General features: G+C 36.0%; 2 protein-coding genes across 4 annotated transcripts in view; both read right to left on the reverse strand.

The window, feature by feature from the left end:
- The window catches only part of LOC109850016 (vacuolar protein sorting-associated protein 27), an 11,974-nt gene extending 6,285 nt beyond the window's left edge, over positions 1-5,689 (reverse strand). Inside the window, exon 1 of the mRNA XM_020419911.1 lies at positions 5,419-5,689. Coding sequence (XP_020275500.1) covers positions 5,419-5,496 — 78 coding nt within the window. The 5' untranslated portion in view covers positions 5,497-5,689. The remainder of the gene's footprint in view (positions 1-5,418) is intronic.
- Positions 7,689-19,662, reverse strand: LOC109850326 (uncharacterized protein C630.12). 3 transcript variants are annotated; one of them, XM_020420327.1, is made up of 13 exons: positions 19,474-19,659; positions 19,350-19,394; positions 19,062-19,240; positions 11,494-11,629; positions 10,422-10,518; positions 9,984-10,043; positions 9,810-9,910; positions 9,512-9,546; positions 9,348-9,405; positions 9,178-9,252; positions 8,964-9,115; positions 8,333-8,590; positions 7,689-8,017 (listed from the first exon to the last, which is right to left on the reverse strand). In XM_020420327.1, exons 1-13 carry the CDS (start codon positions 19,603-19,605, stop codon positions 7,792-7,794), a joined length of 1,554 nt encoding a protein of 517 aa, XP_020275916.1. In that variant the 5' UTR covers positions 19,606-19,659; the 3' UTR covers positions 7,689-7,791. The 3 variants fall into 3 exon arrangements, with proteins under 3 accessions (XP_020275916.1, XP_020275917.1, XP_020275918.1); XM_020420328.1 differs by lacking the exon at positions 9,512-9,546 and having other exon boundaries at positions 9,328-9,405; positions 19,474-19,662; XM_020420329.1 differs by lacking the exon at positions 9,512-9,546 and having other exon boundaries at positions 9,352-9,405; positions 19,474-19,661.

Below are 20,254 nucleotides of genomic sequence, written 5' to 3' on the forward strand. Positions count from 1 at the left end.
AAAATTACACGACATGAGCATTAACCATTCAGTATAATCTCCATGCTTTTGCGTTATGGGGATATACTGATGGTTCTCTTTCATGTTCTCACTAGGCCTCTCTGATTATTGCATCATCTGGATTGAGTTCTTCAACTGATTCAGTTATTAAATATGGGCCTACTAATGCTACTAACGAGCCTACATATCAGCAGTGAAACCATACGGATCAGCAGATTATGACATATATTATGCAATTCGTATATGGTACTATTCGACTATCTATTAATAGTCTCTCTACTTCACGCAAACAGTGGACCACACTATCTCGCATGTTCCTGCAAGTTGGAGCTGCCAGAGAATATCAATTACAACCAGTTCTCCAGGATGATCGGCCTATTTAGGAGTTCTATTCTCTTTCTTTCTAACTATTAGGAATAACTCAAACTGTTGGAGGTGATTGTTCCAGTGTTATTACCTAACTTTACTTGAGATTATGCGGCTTAGCATAATCGTCAACATCTATATCACTTTGTGACGCGATTGCATCCTAAATTTGAGTCACTGAGGGCTCATATACTTCATAGATCTCCACTTTCGCGACTCATAGATGCTATTGCAAAATTTATTTCTAAGGAGGCGCGTCTTCGTCTACTGAAAGCTACTCCCTCTCCTACCGCTACGGTACTTGCTATCCAATCTCGAGTTTAGAACTCAAACCAGGGACAGTATCGAAAGGATCGTGATAATTTTCATACTCAGCGACTTCAGCAGGGTACTTCTTCAGGGTACTTCTTCTGGAGTTTGTCGCCACTGCAAGCTTGAGGGACGGGACACTAGATGCGAGATTGCCCATCTCCACCTCCGGGTCCACGTCCCAATTGTAAGCTTTGGGGACACTGGCTGAGAAATTATCCTATGAAGGCTCCATATCGTCCTCAAAGTATAGTTGATTCTTAGAATACTATTGCTTCCAGCTCTCTTTCCATGGCTCAGATGTCTGTTGTTGCCAGTCTTGTTGTGTAGAATCTTGGTATGACTGAAACTCATTCGAGTTCTAACATTGTTGCTCTTACTGCTACTTCTAGTAACTCAACTCCTTGGATATTTAATTCAAGTGTCTCACAATACATGACCCCTCATCATTCTATAATTCAAAACTGCACTCGTATTACATCTTCATTCATACATACCGCTAACAATTCTCCTCTTGCAGTAACTTGCAGTAACTCAGTGGGGTGACATTACATCATCTTCTCTTACCTTACTATATATATGTTTTATGTGTTCCTAAACTCTATGAATCTCATTTCTATTAGCCAATTACCTAATTCTAGATGTATTATTTTATTTGATTTAAAATCATGTGTTGTGCAGGATTCTCGCAACGGCCAGCAGATTAGGACATGTCATAGAGTGGACGGATCGTATCCTTTGGACCAGCTTCACACTCCTCTCAACTATTAGGTCCAATTACTCTATCTCTGCTCTCTGACATCATCAGTTAGGACATCTCTCAATATATCATCTGAAAACTTTAGTCAAGTCAGGAGTCTTAGGATCTTTTCATTCCACGCACAAAATAATTACAGTGATTGTCGTATTGCAAAACAGTCTGCTTTACCTTTTGTGACTAATGACAATATTTCTATTAAACCATTTGATTTAGCACACTCTGATACTTGGGTCCTGCCCCCTTGAATCCATGTCTGGTTACATATATTATGTGAGCTTTATTGATGATTTTTCTAGATATACTTGGGTTTATCTCTTGAAATTACGTGCATAATTTTTTGATATATACAAAGACTTTACTAATATGATTTACACTCAATTTAATAAGAGAATTAAAGTCTTTCGATCTGATAATGCATGCGAGTATGTTTCCTCATCTATGAAAAATCTCCTTAATTCACATGGAACTATTGCCCAGCAATCTTGTCCTCACACGACAGAACAAAATGGTGTTACTGAGTGCAAACATCGTCATATTCTTGAAACAACACGTGCTCTTATACTCACTGCACATGTTCCTTAATCTTTTTGGGCTGAAGCCCTTCTAAACGCTATCTTGTTGATCAATATTAACCTATCATCCTTCATCCTTATTCACAGACACATGTCTATACTCTCGACTACACAAAACTCAGTTTAATATTCCAAGATACAAGTTTTTCTCTATGTTTGTTTTGTCCTTCCGTAAAATGAACAAGATAAGTTGTCACCTCGCTTCGTTCGATGCATCTTGTTAGGATATAGTTTATGTCACAAAAGGTATAGATCTTATGATCCCAATAGTAGAAGAATTCAATCTCCCGTCACGTCTTTTTTTTTTGAGAACTTGTACTGCTACTCATCAAACAACGAGTTGGATTTATCTTTTCTTAACTCATCTACATCCACATCGACATTGCCAATACCATTGTACACTCTTGTTCCATCCTCATCTCCTAAGTCACTTACACCCCTTCATGAAGTGAATTCAACTGATACTACGGACATGAATACTCCTAGAGTCCTACTTTCGATTCGCCGACTGTTGTACTGCAAACAACAACAATACTACCACCACTACCGCCACTCTCACCCCCACCACAACGCAATCCTCCTCAAAACCACCACCCACCTCCGAGATACTCTTGTTTAACCAATTTTTATTCACCTTATTTGTATCCTTTCTTAATGCTATACATTCTTTACAGGAACCATGATCTTATTCTGAGGCAGTTAAATATCCGAAATGGCAACAAGCTATACAAGAAGAACTACATGCCCTTCAGCGTAACCATACTTTGAATCTTGTTCCTCTGTCTCATGATACCAGACCAATCAGTTGTTAGTGGATATTCAAAATCAAAACAAATCAGACGGTTCTGTTGAGCGTCACAAAGCACGTCTTGTTGCCCGGTATTGTATTGATTATGAGGAGATTGTTGCCCCACTAGCCAAAATCACATCTATTTTATACTTATTGCTGTTGTGGCTACTAGAAGCTGGGATTTACATCAAATGGATGTGAAGAATGTATTTCTCAATGGTGAACTTATTGAGACCGTTTACATGCAACCACCATCCGGGGTTGATGCTCCTCCCTCTTGTGTCATCTTCTACGTGCTCTCTACGGCCTCAAACAAGCCCCTAGAGCTTGATTTGAGTGCTTTTAGTAATCTAGTCTCTCCATTGGAATTACGGAGAGCTCAGCGGATTATACAATGTTTTACCATACTTCGTCTCAAGGTCAGGTCATTCTTCTCTTGTATGTTGATGATATGATTATTACTGGGATAATATTTCTACTATCCAAAATCTCAAGCGACATCTTCAAAGTCAGTTTGAGATTAAGGATCTTGGGCGTTTACGCTACTTTCTTAGGATTGAGGTTGCATACTCTCCTCGTGGCTATATTCTGTCTTAACAAAAGTATATTTCAGATATGATTGAGCGCGCTACTATCGCAAACGCGTTGCTTGTTGCATCTATTTCTGTTACAACCCATGGAGTTTTATTTAAAGTTTCGTCAATCTAATAGTGATCTTTTACCAAACCTCACTCGATATCATGAACGTGTGGGTGCCTCGATCTATTTGTCTGCTACTTGTTCGGATATATCTTATATTGTACACATTCTTAGTCAGTTTATGACCACACCGATAACTGTTCACTATGCTGCAATGATCCGACTTCTTCTCTACCTTCAAGGTACTATCACTCGATCTTTATTATTTCCCTCTGATTCTTCCTTAATGCTACAGGCATACACTGAGCTGGTTGGGTTGATGACTAGATGATCAACTACTGACTATTGTATCTTTTTTAGTTCATCTCTTCTTTCTTAGCATACCAAATGCCAAACACTGTTTCACGATCTAGCACTGAAGCAGAATATCGTGCTATGGCTGATAATACTCTTGAGATTCATTGGCTCAGCCAACTTCTTCTGGATCTCAGTGTTTTTGTTCCTTCTCCCATTCCTCTTTATTGTGACAATACAAGTGCTATTCAAATTGCTTGCAATCCAGTGTTTCATGAGCATACTAAATACATTGAAGTGGACTAACATATTGTTCGGCAAGATTATAGTACTCATAGTATCTCTCTTCTTTACATACCTTCCAAAGATCAGCTCGGAGACAATGTTCACTAAGGCACAAACTACTACTCAGCTACAATATTTCTTGTCCAAACTTTCGGTGTTTGATCCACCGTAAGTTTGAGGGGGGTGTTAAGATAGTATATATGTGTATGGGTGTATAGGCACACTATTGACCCACTTGAGCCCTTGTATAGTCTATATACTGTATTGTATTACAAGATCAATACAACAAAAAATTTACTCTCCAATTTGATAAAACTTATAGCTCTCTCTTATTGAAGATTAAACAATGCTGAAGAAAGATAACAAATAGGTCTTAATGCATATTTTTTTTAAACAAGTCTAAAGCGTTTGGAGATGCTCAAAAGCCTGATCCTGGTTAAGGCATCAACTGGACCCTTCTAATGCTATCCGGTAAAATACAGTAAAACATAGTTGGAGTTGCTTGCTTCCATAGTTTTGGCAACAGAACATTGCCTCCGAAAGTGCATGCCTAGGCATAGGAACATCCATTTGTTGGAAAAATAAAACAATATGGAGAGAGAAAACGGAGATGCAAACAGTATTTACTGTGGAAAGATCTAACCAACAGCTTAGTTAAATGGTCCGATGTCCCTAAATACAGAAAAGCAATGATTATCCATGCCTTTCTCTGCGTGAATCAAGAAGACAAAGGTTTCGCACTCAGCTGCATCGTGCTCACCAACATAAGCAACAAAAGTTGTGCTAGCTACTGTTTCAGCATCTGATATTGACCTCAGACATCAGAAATCAAGACCAATATAAGCTTACTGGTATAAGATGTTGAGTTGAGCACCAAAGAGAATCCTCGACTAACATAATGGTTATGTGGATAGTGGAACAGAACCAAAGGCACATTATTTATGCATCTAATAGCAGAAGGGGCATTATTTCTCGAATTTCAGTCATAAACAAGTTCTATAAGGTACCTATCCAGTTTTAACCACAAACCGGATCACACTAGATATCTTGTTTTCCCATTAATTTCCAAGTTCGAAGACTAAACAGATAAAATCGTTCCATTTACAAGGAATTCATCCTAATCTGCAGACCTTTCAACTACTTAAAATCAATTGTTTCCGTTTGCGAGTTTCTGTAGCGCTGCAGGGCTCTCTGCGGTCGAGCAATCTGTCAATTTGGGTCCTTTCATTGATCAAAGAAGACAAAATCCAAAATTTAAACTATGGGACACGCAGAAACCAAAAAGATTGCACCTTTTTTTCGCAGATCTAGTAAATGAAACTGTCTGGATCCACAAACAGGTAGCTTTGTTCTTCGATTATGAAAATAATTTGAGCTAATTTAGGGTAAAAAGAGAGATGTACCCGACGCCTGAAAGCGCTGAAAGTGCAACTGCAGACGTCGCATCTCGGCGCCTCTTGGAACACTGGAGGAGTCTCCATGGCCCTAATCCTGATCGAGATCGATCAATCGGTCGATTCTCTCTGATTCTGATTAAGCTCTGTCTCGATCGGAAACAGCACAAGGGAATGGGACGGAGCGAAGAAAAGGGGAACAGTGTTGAAAATAGAGTCGAGAAGATATAATAATAAAGTAAATTCAAGGGAAATATGACAGACTGACTTTAAGTTTGTGGGAGATGGGGACGATAATAATAGATATTTATATATATTTAAAAGAGCACTATTTATCATGGGATACTATAGTCATGGAGAAATCTATTTAGGGGCTGTTTGTTTGCCTAAAAAAAGAGGAAAATCAAAGAAAAGGAAACCTATTTCTAAGAAAAATAGGTTTTGGGATTGTTTGGTTGGCTAAAAAAGAAGGAAATCAAAGAAATGGAGATGAGATGAGATGAGTTGTCACCTTATTATAGGATGATGTGAGTGATTTTTTAAGAAAACTTGTTTTGATGTTGTTTGGTTGGCGGAAAAAATAAGAAAATGAATTATAAGAAACATATTTCTTGTATTAGGTTGTGTTCTTTTGTTTGGTTATTTCTTAAAAATAAGAAAATAGATGAGATGAGATGAGTTGTCATTATATTATTGGATGATGTGACCCACATTTAAGGAAATTGTTTTCCTAGCTTTTGGGGAGGAAAACAAAGAAATGAAATATTAATTAGATGAGGTGAGTTGTCACAATCTTATTGGATGATGTGAGTGATTTTTAAATATGAGATGAGATGAGTAGAGTGATGTTGTGGATGAAAATAATATTTTATTAGATGTGGTGGATGAGTTGTTGGATAAAAATAATATTTTATTAGATGTTGTTGGTGAGTTTTAGGGATGAAAATGTGTGAACTTGTACTTTTTAAGATTTCTTGGTTTTTATTTCTATTTTTTGGTTTTTTAGGAAATAACCAAACAGACCCTTATTACATTTATTAATGGAAAAATTGTAACATTCCCAAAAAAACAAAGCTCAAGTCAGAAACCCCCTGTATTAGTTCTAATATGTGGAAGCCCCAAATACATGTAACATTTGTGATTTAGCCCATTTACACTATGCCAAGACATTGGGGAAAATATGAAAATCTCATCTTTACCCTTACACTGTTCCTCCCCAAATATGTTGCTCTCTCTCTCACTGCCTCCACTCCGAATATCTAAAGTAAGGCTAAAATACCGATTTAGCCTTAAAAGTGGCACCCATTTTTAAGTTTAGTCTAAAAAGTAACGCCGACGACGGTTTAGTCTAAAAGGTGATAAATACAATGACAAATAGGTTTTTTCGGTGTCAAAGATAATTTTTAAGGGAAATATTGAGTATATTTTGTATATAGACCCTTTAATCTCCCATATTTTCGGATTTACCCCCTCAATTTCTAACTTTCTCATATTTTTGGATCTACCCCGCAAACCCCAACCATCTCCTCCCTCTTCCTTCCCACCGTCTTATCCATTCTTTTCTCATCCGATCCTCATCCTTCCCTCCTCTCTCTCTCTCTCTCTCTTTCTCCCTCTTTTCCCATATCCTTCCTATTACTTCCTTCTTTCCCTCTTTCTTTAAGCTCACATCTTCTTAACTTCTTTAGTTTCTCTCTTCTTTGCCCTCTTTCTCTTCATTTCTCTTTTTTTTCCTCTCTCTCTCTCCCCTCTCCTTCACTCCCTCCTAATGCTTCAAGTAGAACGTTTGATATTAGATCTGAGAAAGGAAGAGGAGAATGATATTGAGTTTTAATGATTGGAGGGTAAAGAAGGCGTAGGTAATGTGACACCCCCACGTTAGTCCCACATGAATTAGTGTGAAGAAATGTTAGTGACTTAAACAGAGAAGCCTAAGGTCCAAGAACAACTAGTGATAACAATTTGGCTGTGAATTTAGCCAACCCACGAGTTGCTCTCCCGTGGACTCACGGCTTGCACGCGCCAACAGGCCCATGGGCTTGAGCCGTGATAAATGATATCAGAGCAGTTAGTCAGTCGAAAATATGGAGCTAAGTGCTACACCGCATGGATACGATGGGAGTCACCTTTAGAGCCTATAGGAGCCACCTCTAGAGTCCACATCGCCTGGAAACGACACCGGGATGTGCCAATTATCATGTCATGACAACAAGTACGTCGTCTTTGTAAGATGGGGTGATTGTGACACCCTCACTTTAGTCTCCCATGAACATCATTGATTCAATGCAATAAAAAAAATCAGAAACAAACTACAGTGCACAATAATTATGAACAAATATTCTCATCGTCTCGTTTCAAGCCACAATTTGTCCTGGCTCTCCATTATCGGTCAATCCAATCCTTGAACAACATCATCATATAAAGAGGAACATTTACAGCAGCAATCACGGTGAGCAACTGAAATACCCTAATCAGTCTTCCAATAAATCTCCTTGCCTTTGATTTGTTTAACCGAGGAACTTTGGCAGTGTTGATATCCAAAGAAACCGATGATTCTGGTTCCTCAACAACCGTTTTCTTTGCTGTTTGCCTAATGGTGACAGTACCCCTATAAAGAAAGAAATAATAATAATGACAAGTGTTTACTCTCAATCAGCATATGAATTCATGACCATATGAAGAATAACCTAGGTAGAGCAGCTTGACATATGAAAAAGTCGCTATCTATAGGTTATTGGATATGGGTTAACTGCCGAGACCCCCTGATTGAAATTTTTTAACTCTTTTACCTGCTTTTTTAACAGATGGACATCCCAAGGGTAAAAGAGTAAATAAAAATTACACTCAAGGGGTCTATCTGCAACAATAGAAGTACAGGGGGTCTATCCTCAATTAACCCTATTGAATATAATTAAGAACACACCTTCCTGTTGGTCCTAAATCGGACTTTGCAATTGGGCCCTTCGGTGTTGGCCTCCTAACTAAATGCGCTGATCCCTCTGCATCCCAAATCATCTCATATTCACAATCCTCGTCATCCTTCTCTTTGGATGAAACTACCAAGTTCCTTCGAATCGATCTGATAGAATTCATGCATTCGCTCAACCAGTTCCAACATCCAAAACCATTTGTTGGCCAAATGACGAGCAAAACAAGAGTCATAATAAATTGACCTAGGTACCTGACATTAGTAACCCCAATAAAAAGCATAAACATTAGGAAGTAACTGAGAATGTAGCACGAGAGGACCATTCAAGGGTTAGAAATGGGGTTAATTGCGAATATACACCCGTAGTATTGCCCAACTGGAGATAGACCTCATGAAGTTCTATTATCGCAGAAAGACCACCCCACCCCCCACCCTGTTAAATAACCTTTTGGCAGTTTTACCCTCAGGAGGTCTATTTGTCAGGAAACAAAATTCTCTCTCTGACGGTACAAGAGTCACAAAATTTCACTCCGGGCATCTATCGGCAACAATAGAACAACAAGGGGCCTATCCGCAATTGGCTAATAATACACAGGGTCTAACAGCAAATAATTCTTATAAGTACCAGATATAGATGTGGGTTTGCATTGGCAGAAAACACTGTTGAGTAGAAATCAAATCTTTAGAGTTGGTTGTGTTTGAAGAAGTAGTTGCAGTAAGGAGCATGAATGATGGATACAGGTTTCCCTGCTGCCAGCTAACAGTCCCTACAGTGTGCTGCATAACTCATATTAGAAGCAAATTATGGAGCAAAAGCAGAAAAAAGTGTATGATCTTACCTCTGTTACAGGGCCAGAAGGTGTTGTGTGGGTCACAGTACATTGATCATGATCATGACCAGATACGACAAGTATCTGCACCACATCCAAGCGTAAATGGTGATGCATTTATAGATATATGCAGGGGAAAAAAATAAAAGAGTACCCTACACCAGATGATAGAAATTTACAGGCCTGATGGAGTCCAATAAGCGACTTGAAGTTTCCTTGCTGAGATAATTCTGATAACTGCATGAAGTAAAGGATTCAAATTAACTGAAAGCCTGAAACAGCTTAGAATAATACGTTAACTCCTTTTTGCAGCAATATGAGCAATAAGATATTAAGGTCTTACCTTATCTCATGATCAGGATCAGAATATAAAACCCTCTGAATTTAAAAAAGGGAAATAATCAATCACTTCCTTTCTGATGGGTATGTATAGTTATTGCAGTAACTCATTAATTGAATTTTAGCGTAAGGAAAATGTAGCAAAGAAACATATGAGACTTGTACAGTATGTTGAACAGATGAAACGTTACGGCCATCTAGTTTAATAACATATAATTAAAAAGAAAACAAAAGCATCAAGCTCGTAGAAATTGAAAAATATGACAGTACAGAGAACTTTATGGCTAAAAAGCAAAGGATACCTGGTTGATAATAGGGGATGAGCGATAAGGGCCACAAGGTGTCTCATCAGCATGATACAGCGGGATATGTGTCAATAATACCCTAGGTTTTGATGGATTAACTAAACGAGCAACAAGATAGTAAGAAAAGTTCATGAAATAATAAAATACTTATTCAGGTATAAACACAAATACCTTTTGAAATATTTTTGATAAATTCCCAAGACAAGGATGTTTCTGCTCCTTGTGTAGACCCTGCATGTTCAATACTCATTCGCCTTTAGCTTGCATAATCAAATGAAGAAAGATCTTAAATTTAGATACAGTTACCCTAACTCATCAATACATTTTGTCTCTCTTTACATAACGATAAGCTTTTCAGCATCTTTATTAGACTTCCAAATGGTCTGAATTGGTAGATTCTTTTAAAGACTGAATATTTTGTTATCAATCTGCAGTAAAATTTCTTTTACTCCTGGGGCCTATTGTTATCTGGGTTTTGCTGGTTCTTTGTTTGAGTTTAACAAAAAAGTCTTTCCTTCCATGTGCAAAAAGATTTACCAAGAGTTCTCCCCAAAAAGTGCAAAGATAAAAAGATTATATGTAAATATCTCATATATCTATACTACCTACCATCCAAAGTCTGAGCGTCGACGACAACAAACTCCACTGTTCCAGCAGAGAAATGATAGTTTCTAGGTCCAAATTCTTTCTCATAGCGACTAAGCACCTGTGACAAAATAAATTTCAGATCAATAATCTTCTCAAGAATGAAGCAGCGCCAGAATACAAAAACAATTAATCAAGATTTATATACTGCATCAAGAACAGAATACTCATCGCACTCCATATTAGAACTAATGCAAGTGTGTTGATGCCACTGAGATATAGTGTGCATGCAATGATCTACAGTCTATATGGACTGATAGTCACCACGAGAAAAACAAAAAAGCATGCAGTATTTTACACCTTAACTGTTTACTGTGAACCTGACAATCATGAGGCATGCCAGAATATGGATAAACTAAAAGAAAAAAAGACAACTTTGGTTAACAATGTTAAAAGATAGATGTATTTCACTGCAGGACTGCTGCTTAAACATTAGTAACCTTATTTGATTTGACCCACTGATTTCTGTCAAAATTCACAATGTTATGTAGACGGTATGCCTCCCTATAGAGATTGCTGAGGCACCTGCTCAATACAATGTGAGGATGAACCCTTTAAGCTATCCCTGTCCTCATCTGGATCACAGTAAGTGCCTCAAAAGTTTACTTAGTAGGAGCATGCTTCAGCTTTGAAGCCAACAATCTCAAACTGACGCTTTGGTTACAATTTATGTAACCAATCACAAACAACATATGACGGGCAATTTCAGCACACACATGGTTCATAGGGTTTCATCCAGCTTAAGCTCAAAGTAGCTTCAATTTGAATACTTATTGCCAATTAACTGAGTAACATCTTACATTAGATTTCTAGGAATGCTAAATATACTTGATCAAACACAGTCATTCTCAAGTTCAATGCCAACCATGAGAGAACTGACACAACATATTCATGCTTGTTGATAACTAGATTCAGTTTGCTGCATTCAAGTATGCAACCATCTAAATCCTTCTAGAAAATTAGTAGCAGCCTTGTTTTGATATAAAATAAATAAATACATCTTAGGGAACGTATCTAAAAGTTCCATAAAAACTACCTTAGGATATTTTGCATGGATGCTTGAATAGCCAATATCATGATTTCCAGATAGGTAATACACTGATACGTCTGATTTTCTTCTTTCATCATTCAAACCAAAGATATGCTTAAAGCGGCTTAATGATTCCTGCCACCTGTTTAACTCAACAACATCAAGATAGCGACATGTAATAGTAACAAGATGTAACTAAATTTATCACTCCAGTTAAGCCAATTAGTATTCTGGATTTATATGTTCTTACAATGAAATGAACAACACTAGAATAATGTAACATTTCTAGTTTTCTATGTCTAACAAGCCTAGTTTTATAAATTATTTTAGTATTCATGCAAACAATTGAATTGACCAATGTTTGAAGGTATAATTGTTAAGTCATAGGAGGAGATTTAAGTGAGTATTGATGGTAATTATAGCAATGTGTATGGAAGGTATAATTGTTAAGTCATAGGAGGAGATTTAAGTGAGTATTGATGGTAATTATAGCAATGTGTATGATCATAAATCATTTGAGCGGGTTAAGGGAGATTTAAGTGAGTATTGATGGTAATTATAGCAATGTGTATGATCATAAATCATTTGAGCGGGTTAAGGAAAATTTCAAATGACACGATCGACCCGCAAGCATGTTCAAGTTTTGAGGACAAAACTTTTGTTAAGAGGGGTAGCAGGTAATAACCTGAATTTTCACTTGATTATAAGTATTACATTTTACAAATTTCTTCAATAATTATACGAGCTATTTGTTTAGTTATATTAATTATGAATATTAGGCTATAAAGGACCTTTATGTAAGAAAAAAGTTATCTAATATAATTATGTTAGAGGTTATTGGAAATTGATGTTTGTTAAGGAGCTCGGTTGAAATGAAATTTTGTTAAGGAGTTTGTGGTAAAGAGAAGCCCTTACAAAAGAAAGGTAGGAAACACTAGCATCGTGTTTTCATAAGACACATTAAAAAAAAAGAAAATCTGTTAGGGACTTGGGTAGTATGGGATGCCTAAGTCCCACATCGAGTAAAATGGGAAGCTTGATGAGGTATTTAAGTGACTTGGTTCTTCCCCCTTAATAGCTAGCTTTTAAGGGTGGGTTCCCCAAGTTGCTTGGATCCTAACAATTGGTATCAGAGCTGGTTGTCGACGTCACGAAAAGGGCTACCTGTGGAGGGGCTGACCTGCGTAGGAGCTGACCGAAAAGGCCTAGTAAAGCAACGCCGAGTGAAGCGTCATAGAGTGCAGCCGCCGGGACGTCGGCTCTCAGGGGTGGTGCTATGTTAGGGACTTGGATAGTATGGGATGCCTAAGTCCCACATCGAGTAAAATGGAAAGCTTGATGGGGTATTTAAATGACTTGGTTCTTCCTCCTTAACAGTTAGCTTTTAAGGGTGGGTTCCTCAAGTTGCTTGGATCCTAACAAAATCAGAGAGAGAGAGAGAGAGATCTAGAGAGAGAAAGTGCAAAAAAGGAAGATAAAGGACAAAGAGAGAGAGAGAGAGAGAGAGAGAGAGAGAGAGAGAGAAGTCATGCTAGCATAGACTCGATTGGATCAAAGTCTTCCCTCATCTAAAAATCCCATCTTTATTAAAAACCCTAGACTCAAAAATCTCTCCTTTGCACCAGAATCCCTCTTTCTTTCATTGATTTCTAAATGTGGGCCGATTCTATTATACAGTTCAGGGAAGAGTGATATCTTATTATAAGCAAATAAATAGGCGTTCCGTGATGAGCTCGCTGGAATAGTCCGCCGTCCGTCGTAAGATCACACGGATCGTTTGGGGAGATCTATTTAGGTCAATTATCATCGAAAAAGATGAGATTTTGATGACTTTGAATTTTATGTTTTTTAATTTTTTTTTTTTGGGTTCTTTCCTATCAGGTTCTAATGTCCAGACTAATGAGGATGTGGCCATTAAGCTTGTAAGTGGTGAATTTGTACATTATTCGCTACGTATTTTTATATAAAATTACATTGTCTATATGTAAGTTTGTTCTGATGGATTATACCCTTTTGTATGGTTGTTCGCATACTAATTGTTGATTGGGTGAATGCACGTGGTTATTTGGTATAAGCCTATGCTTATTTTCTTTGTCAATTGTTATGTCTTCATATAGTAGTAGATTGAGATGTATATGTGGTTGATTTATTTCACTATTGGTTGGCCTTTGGCATTTTGTATAACGCATCTAGTTTTACAAACTATGTTTAATTTTCTTTAAGTATATGCATCTCAGGTCAATATACCGGTATATGTTGAGGATAAATAAGTCATCTAAATAGGGCTCAATGTGCCTCTATAAGGTTTTTATTTTAGCGCTAAGAGCCCAAGTTTGGGTCTCACCGTCTCGACCACAGGCTATATAATAGTGGAATTTACCAAGTCAACCGGAGTATCGAAGTGTTGACTGTATTGAGACGTGATCTGCTTATTTCCATTATATGTATATATATTTTTAAAATGTTGCATCATAATTTTTTACTATTTTAATATTTTGCTTATCAAGTCAATTTATTTTAGTCTTGCAAAATCAGTGTTCAATGTATGAATTTATCTAGTTATTGAGTTGTGAACTCATTGTGTTGTTTTCATTCTTTTCAGAGACTCGGGATTAGATGGAATTGATGATTTTTTTCGAATTCTTAGAACGGAGCAAGGAATAAAATTCAGAATTGTTATTATCTTTTAGGTGAAGGTTAAATAAAGTCTTTGATGTTTAATTGATGAATTGAGAGTTTTGTAATTATGAGATTTCTTTCTTTTAGGTTGAGTTTTATTTCAAATTGAGGAATATTTGTTTATATCAAGTTAATTGGACTAATATTGATTTTTGGGAATTATAGAGAATATTTATTGTTGGTTTAAGTTCAATGAAGAGATTATTTTGATGGTCTTCTAATGAATGTATATTTTTGGAAGATTTTTTACAAGTTTAGTCCGGCTCCAATATTTCTTTTAGGTTCGAAAGTTGGGGTCATGACAGATTGGTATCAGAGTTTAGGCTGTAGATCCTAATAGTTTTTGAAGATAAGTTAGAGAAGATTTGAATTGAGTTTGAAGATGAATTAGTGGTATGAAGATGTTATTGAACTTTGATATGTAGAAATGAAACTGAAAGGTTTATTATGAATCATGATCATGAATGGCGTGACAATTTATTTGATTGAAAGATTATTTGATATTTCAAATCTGATGCAAGTTATATCTGGGAAGAATAGATCTCTAGAATTGTTTGGTAGATTTCCTATTAGTTTTGATTTAGAGTTAAGCTTGGGTAGCATCAGTCGACAATCGTGAGGGAATTTTCTGATTATCAATAGATTTGGAACTAGATTTGAATTTACATGGGGAAGTGACTTACGTGGAAATGTCAAAGTGGTGTAGCAAAGGTATGATCTGACCACAATCAGAAGTCCCAATGATATAAGATATAATTTTAATTGGAATGTGAAGTTTGGTTGGAGAGTGTTTCCTACTACTGTACACGATGCATTATTCTAGTGTAAGAATTTTGTCGCCAGCCCACTTAGATTTATGGTGTAGATGCTGAAAATGTATTAAGCTGTACCATTTTTTTCTCCTCCATAATCATGTAGCACATAGTGAAAACTTATTAAGTTATGACTTTGATAATAGCTTTCAATTGATTTTGACGTACATTGAATAGGTGATTTATTCTAAGTAGAGTGAGAAGCGCAAGAATGCTTGTTGTGAAAGGACTGGTTTGTTTATGCACTTATTTCATTATCACTGGATTTTATTAGTATACAATAATTTTCATATGTTGATCTTTAAATTATTCTTTACAAAATATGAATATGGCAGCATATGGATCTTGAGAGATTAACTCATATGAATTGCAGACTAGATGATACTTATACTGATCATTAGTGTCTTGTGAATTATTTTTACCATGAAGGAGACGTTGTACGAGAAGAAAAATAGTCCAAAGTGATGAAATGTTATGATTTCAATATCGATTATCACCTCAGTTGGAGGAATGTAATGGTAGAGTTCTTGAGTACAAAGGCAAATACTAGTATTTATATTTTTATCACTAAGAAGAAAGATATATTGGAGGACTTAAATATGCTAGTTTTTGATATTTAGATTTACGAATCTGCAATGATGTTTGCTTATTTTAGGATTCAGATTACCTTGATCGAAAGGATTGTGACAATACATGGTTGTGATATTGACAGTGGAAAATTAACCGAAGGTAGAAACAATGTTAGAAAAAGGTTCATGGTAAATACTTTGTTGTTCACATTGGTGAGTTTAAATTCAAAATAGCCTATGTGCCCTGAATGGTCCGAAGCTAAGGATAGAAATTTAGAAGTCAATCTTTTGTTTATACATTTCTATTTAGGAAGTACACGAATGTATAGACTTGTGAGAATCATCTTAATAGCATAACAAGAAACATGAATTGTGAAGTTTATAGACTAATATTTAACATGCTATCAAGTGAAGATTGAGCATTAGAAGTTTGTTGGATTACTTTAGCCTCATTTGATGTTTGTATGAAAATGAGAGAAAAATTATCGTAGGTTCTATAAAAAGTGGGTTTTATAAAAGTACAAAAATAATTTTTTTAGTCGAAGAAATAGTTTAGAAGAACAAAAATGTGATGAAGAGAAATATTTGTGTCTATTTGAGGACCTACATATATTCAAGTTTTGAGGACAAAACTTCTTTTGAGGGTAATGTAACATTTCTAGTGTTTTATGGCTAACAAGCCTAATTTTATAAATTATTTTAGTATTCATGCAAACAATTGAATGACCAATGTTAGAAGGTATAATTGTTAAGTCATAGGAGGAGATTTAAGTGAGTATTGATGGTAATTATAGCAATGTGTATGGAAGGTATAATTGTTAAGTCATAGGAGGAGATTTAAGTGAGTATTGATGGTAATTATAGCAATGTGTATGATCATAAATCATTTGAGCGGGTTAAGAGAGATTTAAGTGAGTATTGATGGTAATTATAGCAATGTGTATGATCATAAATCATTTGAGCGGGTTAAGAAAAATTTCCAAATGACATGATCGACCCGCAAGCGTGTTGAAGTTTTGAGGACGAAACTTTTGTTAAGAGGGGTAACATGTAATAACCCGAATTTCACTTGATTATAAGTATTACATTTTACAAATTTCTTCAATAATTATACGAGCTATTTGTTTTGTTATATTAATTATGAATATTAGGCTATAAAGGACGTTTACGTAAGAAGAAAGTTATCTAATATAATTATGTTAGAGGTTATTGGAAATTGATGTTTGTTAAAGGGCTCGGTGCAAATGGAAATTTGTTAAGGAGTTTGTGGTAAATGGAAGCCCTTATAAAAGAAAGGTAGGAAACCCTAGCATCGTGTTTTCATAAGACACATTAAAAAAAATCAGAGAGAGAGAGATCTAGAGAGAGAAAGTGTAAAAAAAGGAAGATAAAGACAGAGAGAAAAGTCATGCTAGCATATAGACTCGATTGGATCAAAGTCTTCCCTCGTCTAAAAATCCCATCTTTATTAAAACCCTAGATTCAAAAATCTCTCCTTTGCACCAGAACCCCTCTTTCTTTCATTGATTTCTAAATGTGGGCCGATCTATTTATAACTGAGTTAGGGAAAGAGGGGTATCTTGTTAGGGCAATGGGTTAGGGTTTTCTAGTTGACGGAGCCTCGCGTGGGGAATAAGTTCCGGCTCGGTCGGAAGATCGACAGCAGATCGTTTGGGGAGATCTATTTAGGTCAGTTATCATCGAAAAAGATGAGATTTTGATGACTTTGAATTTTATGTTTTTTAAATTTTTTTTGGGTTCTTTCCTATCAGGTACTATTGTCCAGACTAATGAGGATGTGGCCATTAAGCTTGTAAGTGGTGAATTTGTACATTATTCGTTGCGTAATTTTAATTTATATGTAAGTTTGTTTTGATGGATTATACCCTTTTGTATGGTTGTTCGCATACTAATTGCTGATTGGGTGAATGCACGTAGTTATTTGGTATAAGCCTATGCTTATTTTCTTTGTCAATTGTTATGTCTTTTCATATAGTAGTAGATTGAGATGCATATGTGATTGATTTATTTCACTATTGATTAGCCTTTGGCATTTTTGTATAACGCATCTAGTTTTACAAACTATGTTTAATTTTCTTTAAGTATATGCATCTCAGATCAATATACCGATATATGTTGAGGATAAGTAAGTCATCTAAATAGGGGTCAATGTGCCTCTTTGAGGTTTTTATTTTAGCGCTAAGAGCCCAAGTTTGGGTCTCACCGTCCCGACCACGGGCTATATAATAGTGGGATTTGCCAAGTCAACCGGAGTATCGAAGTGTTGACCGCATTGAGACGTGACATGCTTATTTCCAGTGCATGTATATATATTTTAAAAATGTTGCATCATATTTTTTTACTATTTTAGTATTTTGCTTATCAAGTCAATTTATTTTAGTCTTGCAAAACCAGTGTTCAATGTATGAATTTATCTAGTTATTGAGTTGTGAACTCATTGTGTTGTTTTCATTCTTTTCAGAGACTCGGGATTAGGTGGAATTGATGATTTTTTCGAATTCTTAGAACAGAGCAATGAATAAAATTCAAAATTGTTATTATCTTCTAGGTGAAGGTTAAATAAAGTCCTTGATGTTTAATTGATGAATTGAGAGTTTTGTAATTATGAGATTTCTTTCTTTTAGGTTGAGTTTTATTTCAAATTGAGGAATATTTGTTTATATCAAGTTAATTGGACTAATGTTGATTTTTGTGAATCATAGAGAATATTTATTGTTGGTTTAAGTTCAATGAAGAGATTATTTTGATGGTCTTTCAATGAATGTATATTTTTGGAAGATTTTTCACAAGTTTAGTCCGGCTCCAATATTCCTTTTAGGTTCGGAAGTTGGGGTCGTGACAAATAAGGATGAAACAAAGTCCGATTAAAAACATAACAAGTCGAACAATATTTTTTAAAATGCCGAAAATTTAGATCAATGGCATGATATGCTAATAAGTGTAGCATGAGGTGATTTTAATAGTTGTGTATACTACAACATGTGAGGTATATTTCATAAGAAAGGCCTACAGATCACAAGCGTGGTTGCCATTTACATTAAAGCAATATGTGATGCTACTCTAGACATCACAAGAACCTGGCATAGAATAAACAGCGATTTTTCTGAATGATTATAGTATGTTCCACGAGCACCTTCTACGAAAGCTACCATTGTTTCTTAAGAAAACCAAATAAAATTTGGACTTGAACAGTTGAACAGCTGGATGACATTTATGGAGTACTTTCTTCTCTAAGGCCAAGATTAGGCTCCGAGACGAGCAATTCTACTACAAAAGCATCATTAAGATGCATTATTCTATCTTTTTATGCAGAGTTTTTAAACTTTTTAGTAATTTGTGATCTTATTAGACTGGATAACAGTGATTAACTTTCCGCAACTCTTGAAAATGGTCTTGCCAATTTAACCATTATTCTAAATGTAAGCAACTCGCTATCACCATCAAATTCTCTATTCAAACAGAAATCTAAGAGTGAAATATAATCATGCCTTACTCTTGATCGGTCAATGCCGGTCCCCCATCGAACTGATCTCCGAGGAACACAATCACATCCGGCTTAAACGGCATTATCGACATAACAAAAGACCTCCTCATGTAAATATCCGAAAAGAATTGTGCAGCTCCCAATGCAAAGGACTCGGGATCAAGCCCCAGAGAAGTCCTCTCCATGAGCTACCACAACAAAACAAAAAAAAAGGTTCAAAATTTAAACTTTTTAGAAACCCTATATGTAAATACCCGAAATATTATACTATTTACATAAAAAACATCAGAAATTGACCTGGGGATCAGCTATGAAAGCAACCTTCACTTGGTCTTCAACACTCTGCAGTGAGCAAGATTATTAATTGGTCGCACAAATGTGAGGTTTTTGGTGAATTGGGGAATTTGGGTTTGGAAATTACCGAGGGGTTAGAAGGGGGTTTGGGCCAAGAGCAGGCCCAAAGAGGGATCCAGTAAGCGATCATCTCGCCGTAGAGGAGAGTGAGGATCCATGCGCAGCAGAGGAAAATGGTTAGCCTCGTCAAGCACTGCATCTTTGCACAGAGAGAGAGAGAGAGAGAGAGAGAGAGAGATTATACGCGGAAAATTGCAACCCTGAGTATAAAAAAGAGTTTTTTTTCCCCTTCCGTAATCCGTAATTGCAATCCTTTTTAACTAATCTTTTTTACTAAATACAGAAAAGATTTAAGAAGTATGCAAATCTTGACTCGGTTAGGGCTTGTTTGGATTGAGTGGAATATGAGAGAAGGAAAGTTAGGAGAATCATTCACATTATTTGGGAATATTTAGAAGATGAAGTTGTTCACCGTAATTTCCATTAGCTCGCACTCCAAATTGTGGTGTATTTAAGGGGAAGAGAACTCTCTTCCCTTGTCTACTCTTCTCTCACCTAGTTTATCTAACTTCCCTTAACCCCATTGAAATCTAAACGCGGCCTTAAGTTTTGGTGAAATATAAACTAGTGCAGATTGACGAGCATACTACCTCATTTGATAATAATGAAAAACTTTGATAATTTTTTTAATATCTAATATGTTTTCATGTATTTAAATGCAAAAATATATTTTGCTTGAGATCTTAGTGATAAAATGCGTAAAACTTCGCAACGATATTACATAACATGAGAATTAAGATTACTATGCTTTTGCAAACTAGATTTATTTTTGCTCAAGGTTATATTTC

This window comes from Asparagus officinalis, chromosome 7 (genome assembly GCF_001876935.1).
Source record: "Asparagus officinalis chromosome 7, Aspof.V1, whole genome shotgun sequence".
NCBI classification, from domain to species: Eukaryota; Viridiplantae; Streptophyta; class Magnoliopsida; order Asparagales; family Asparagaceae; genus Asparagus; species Asparagus officinalis.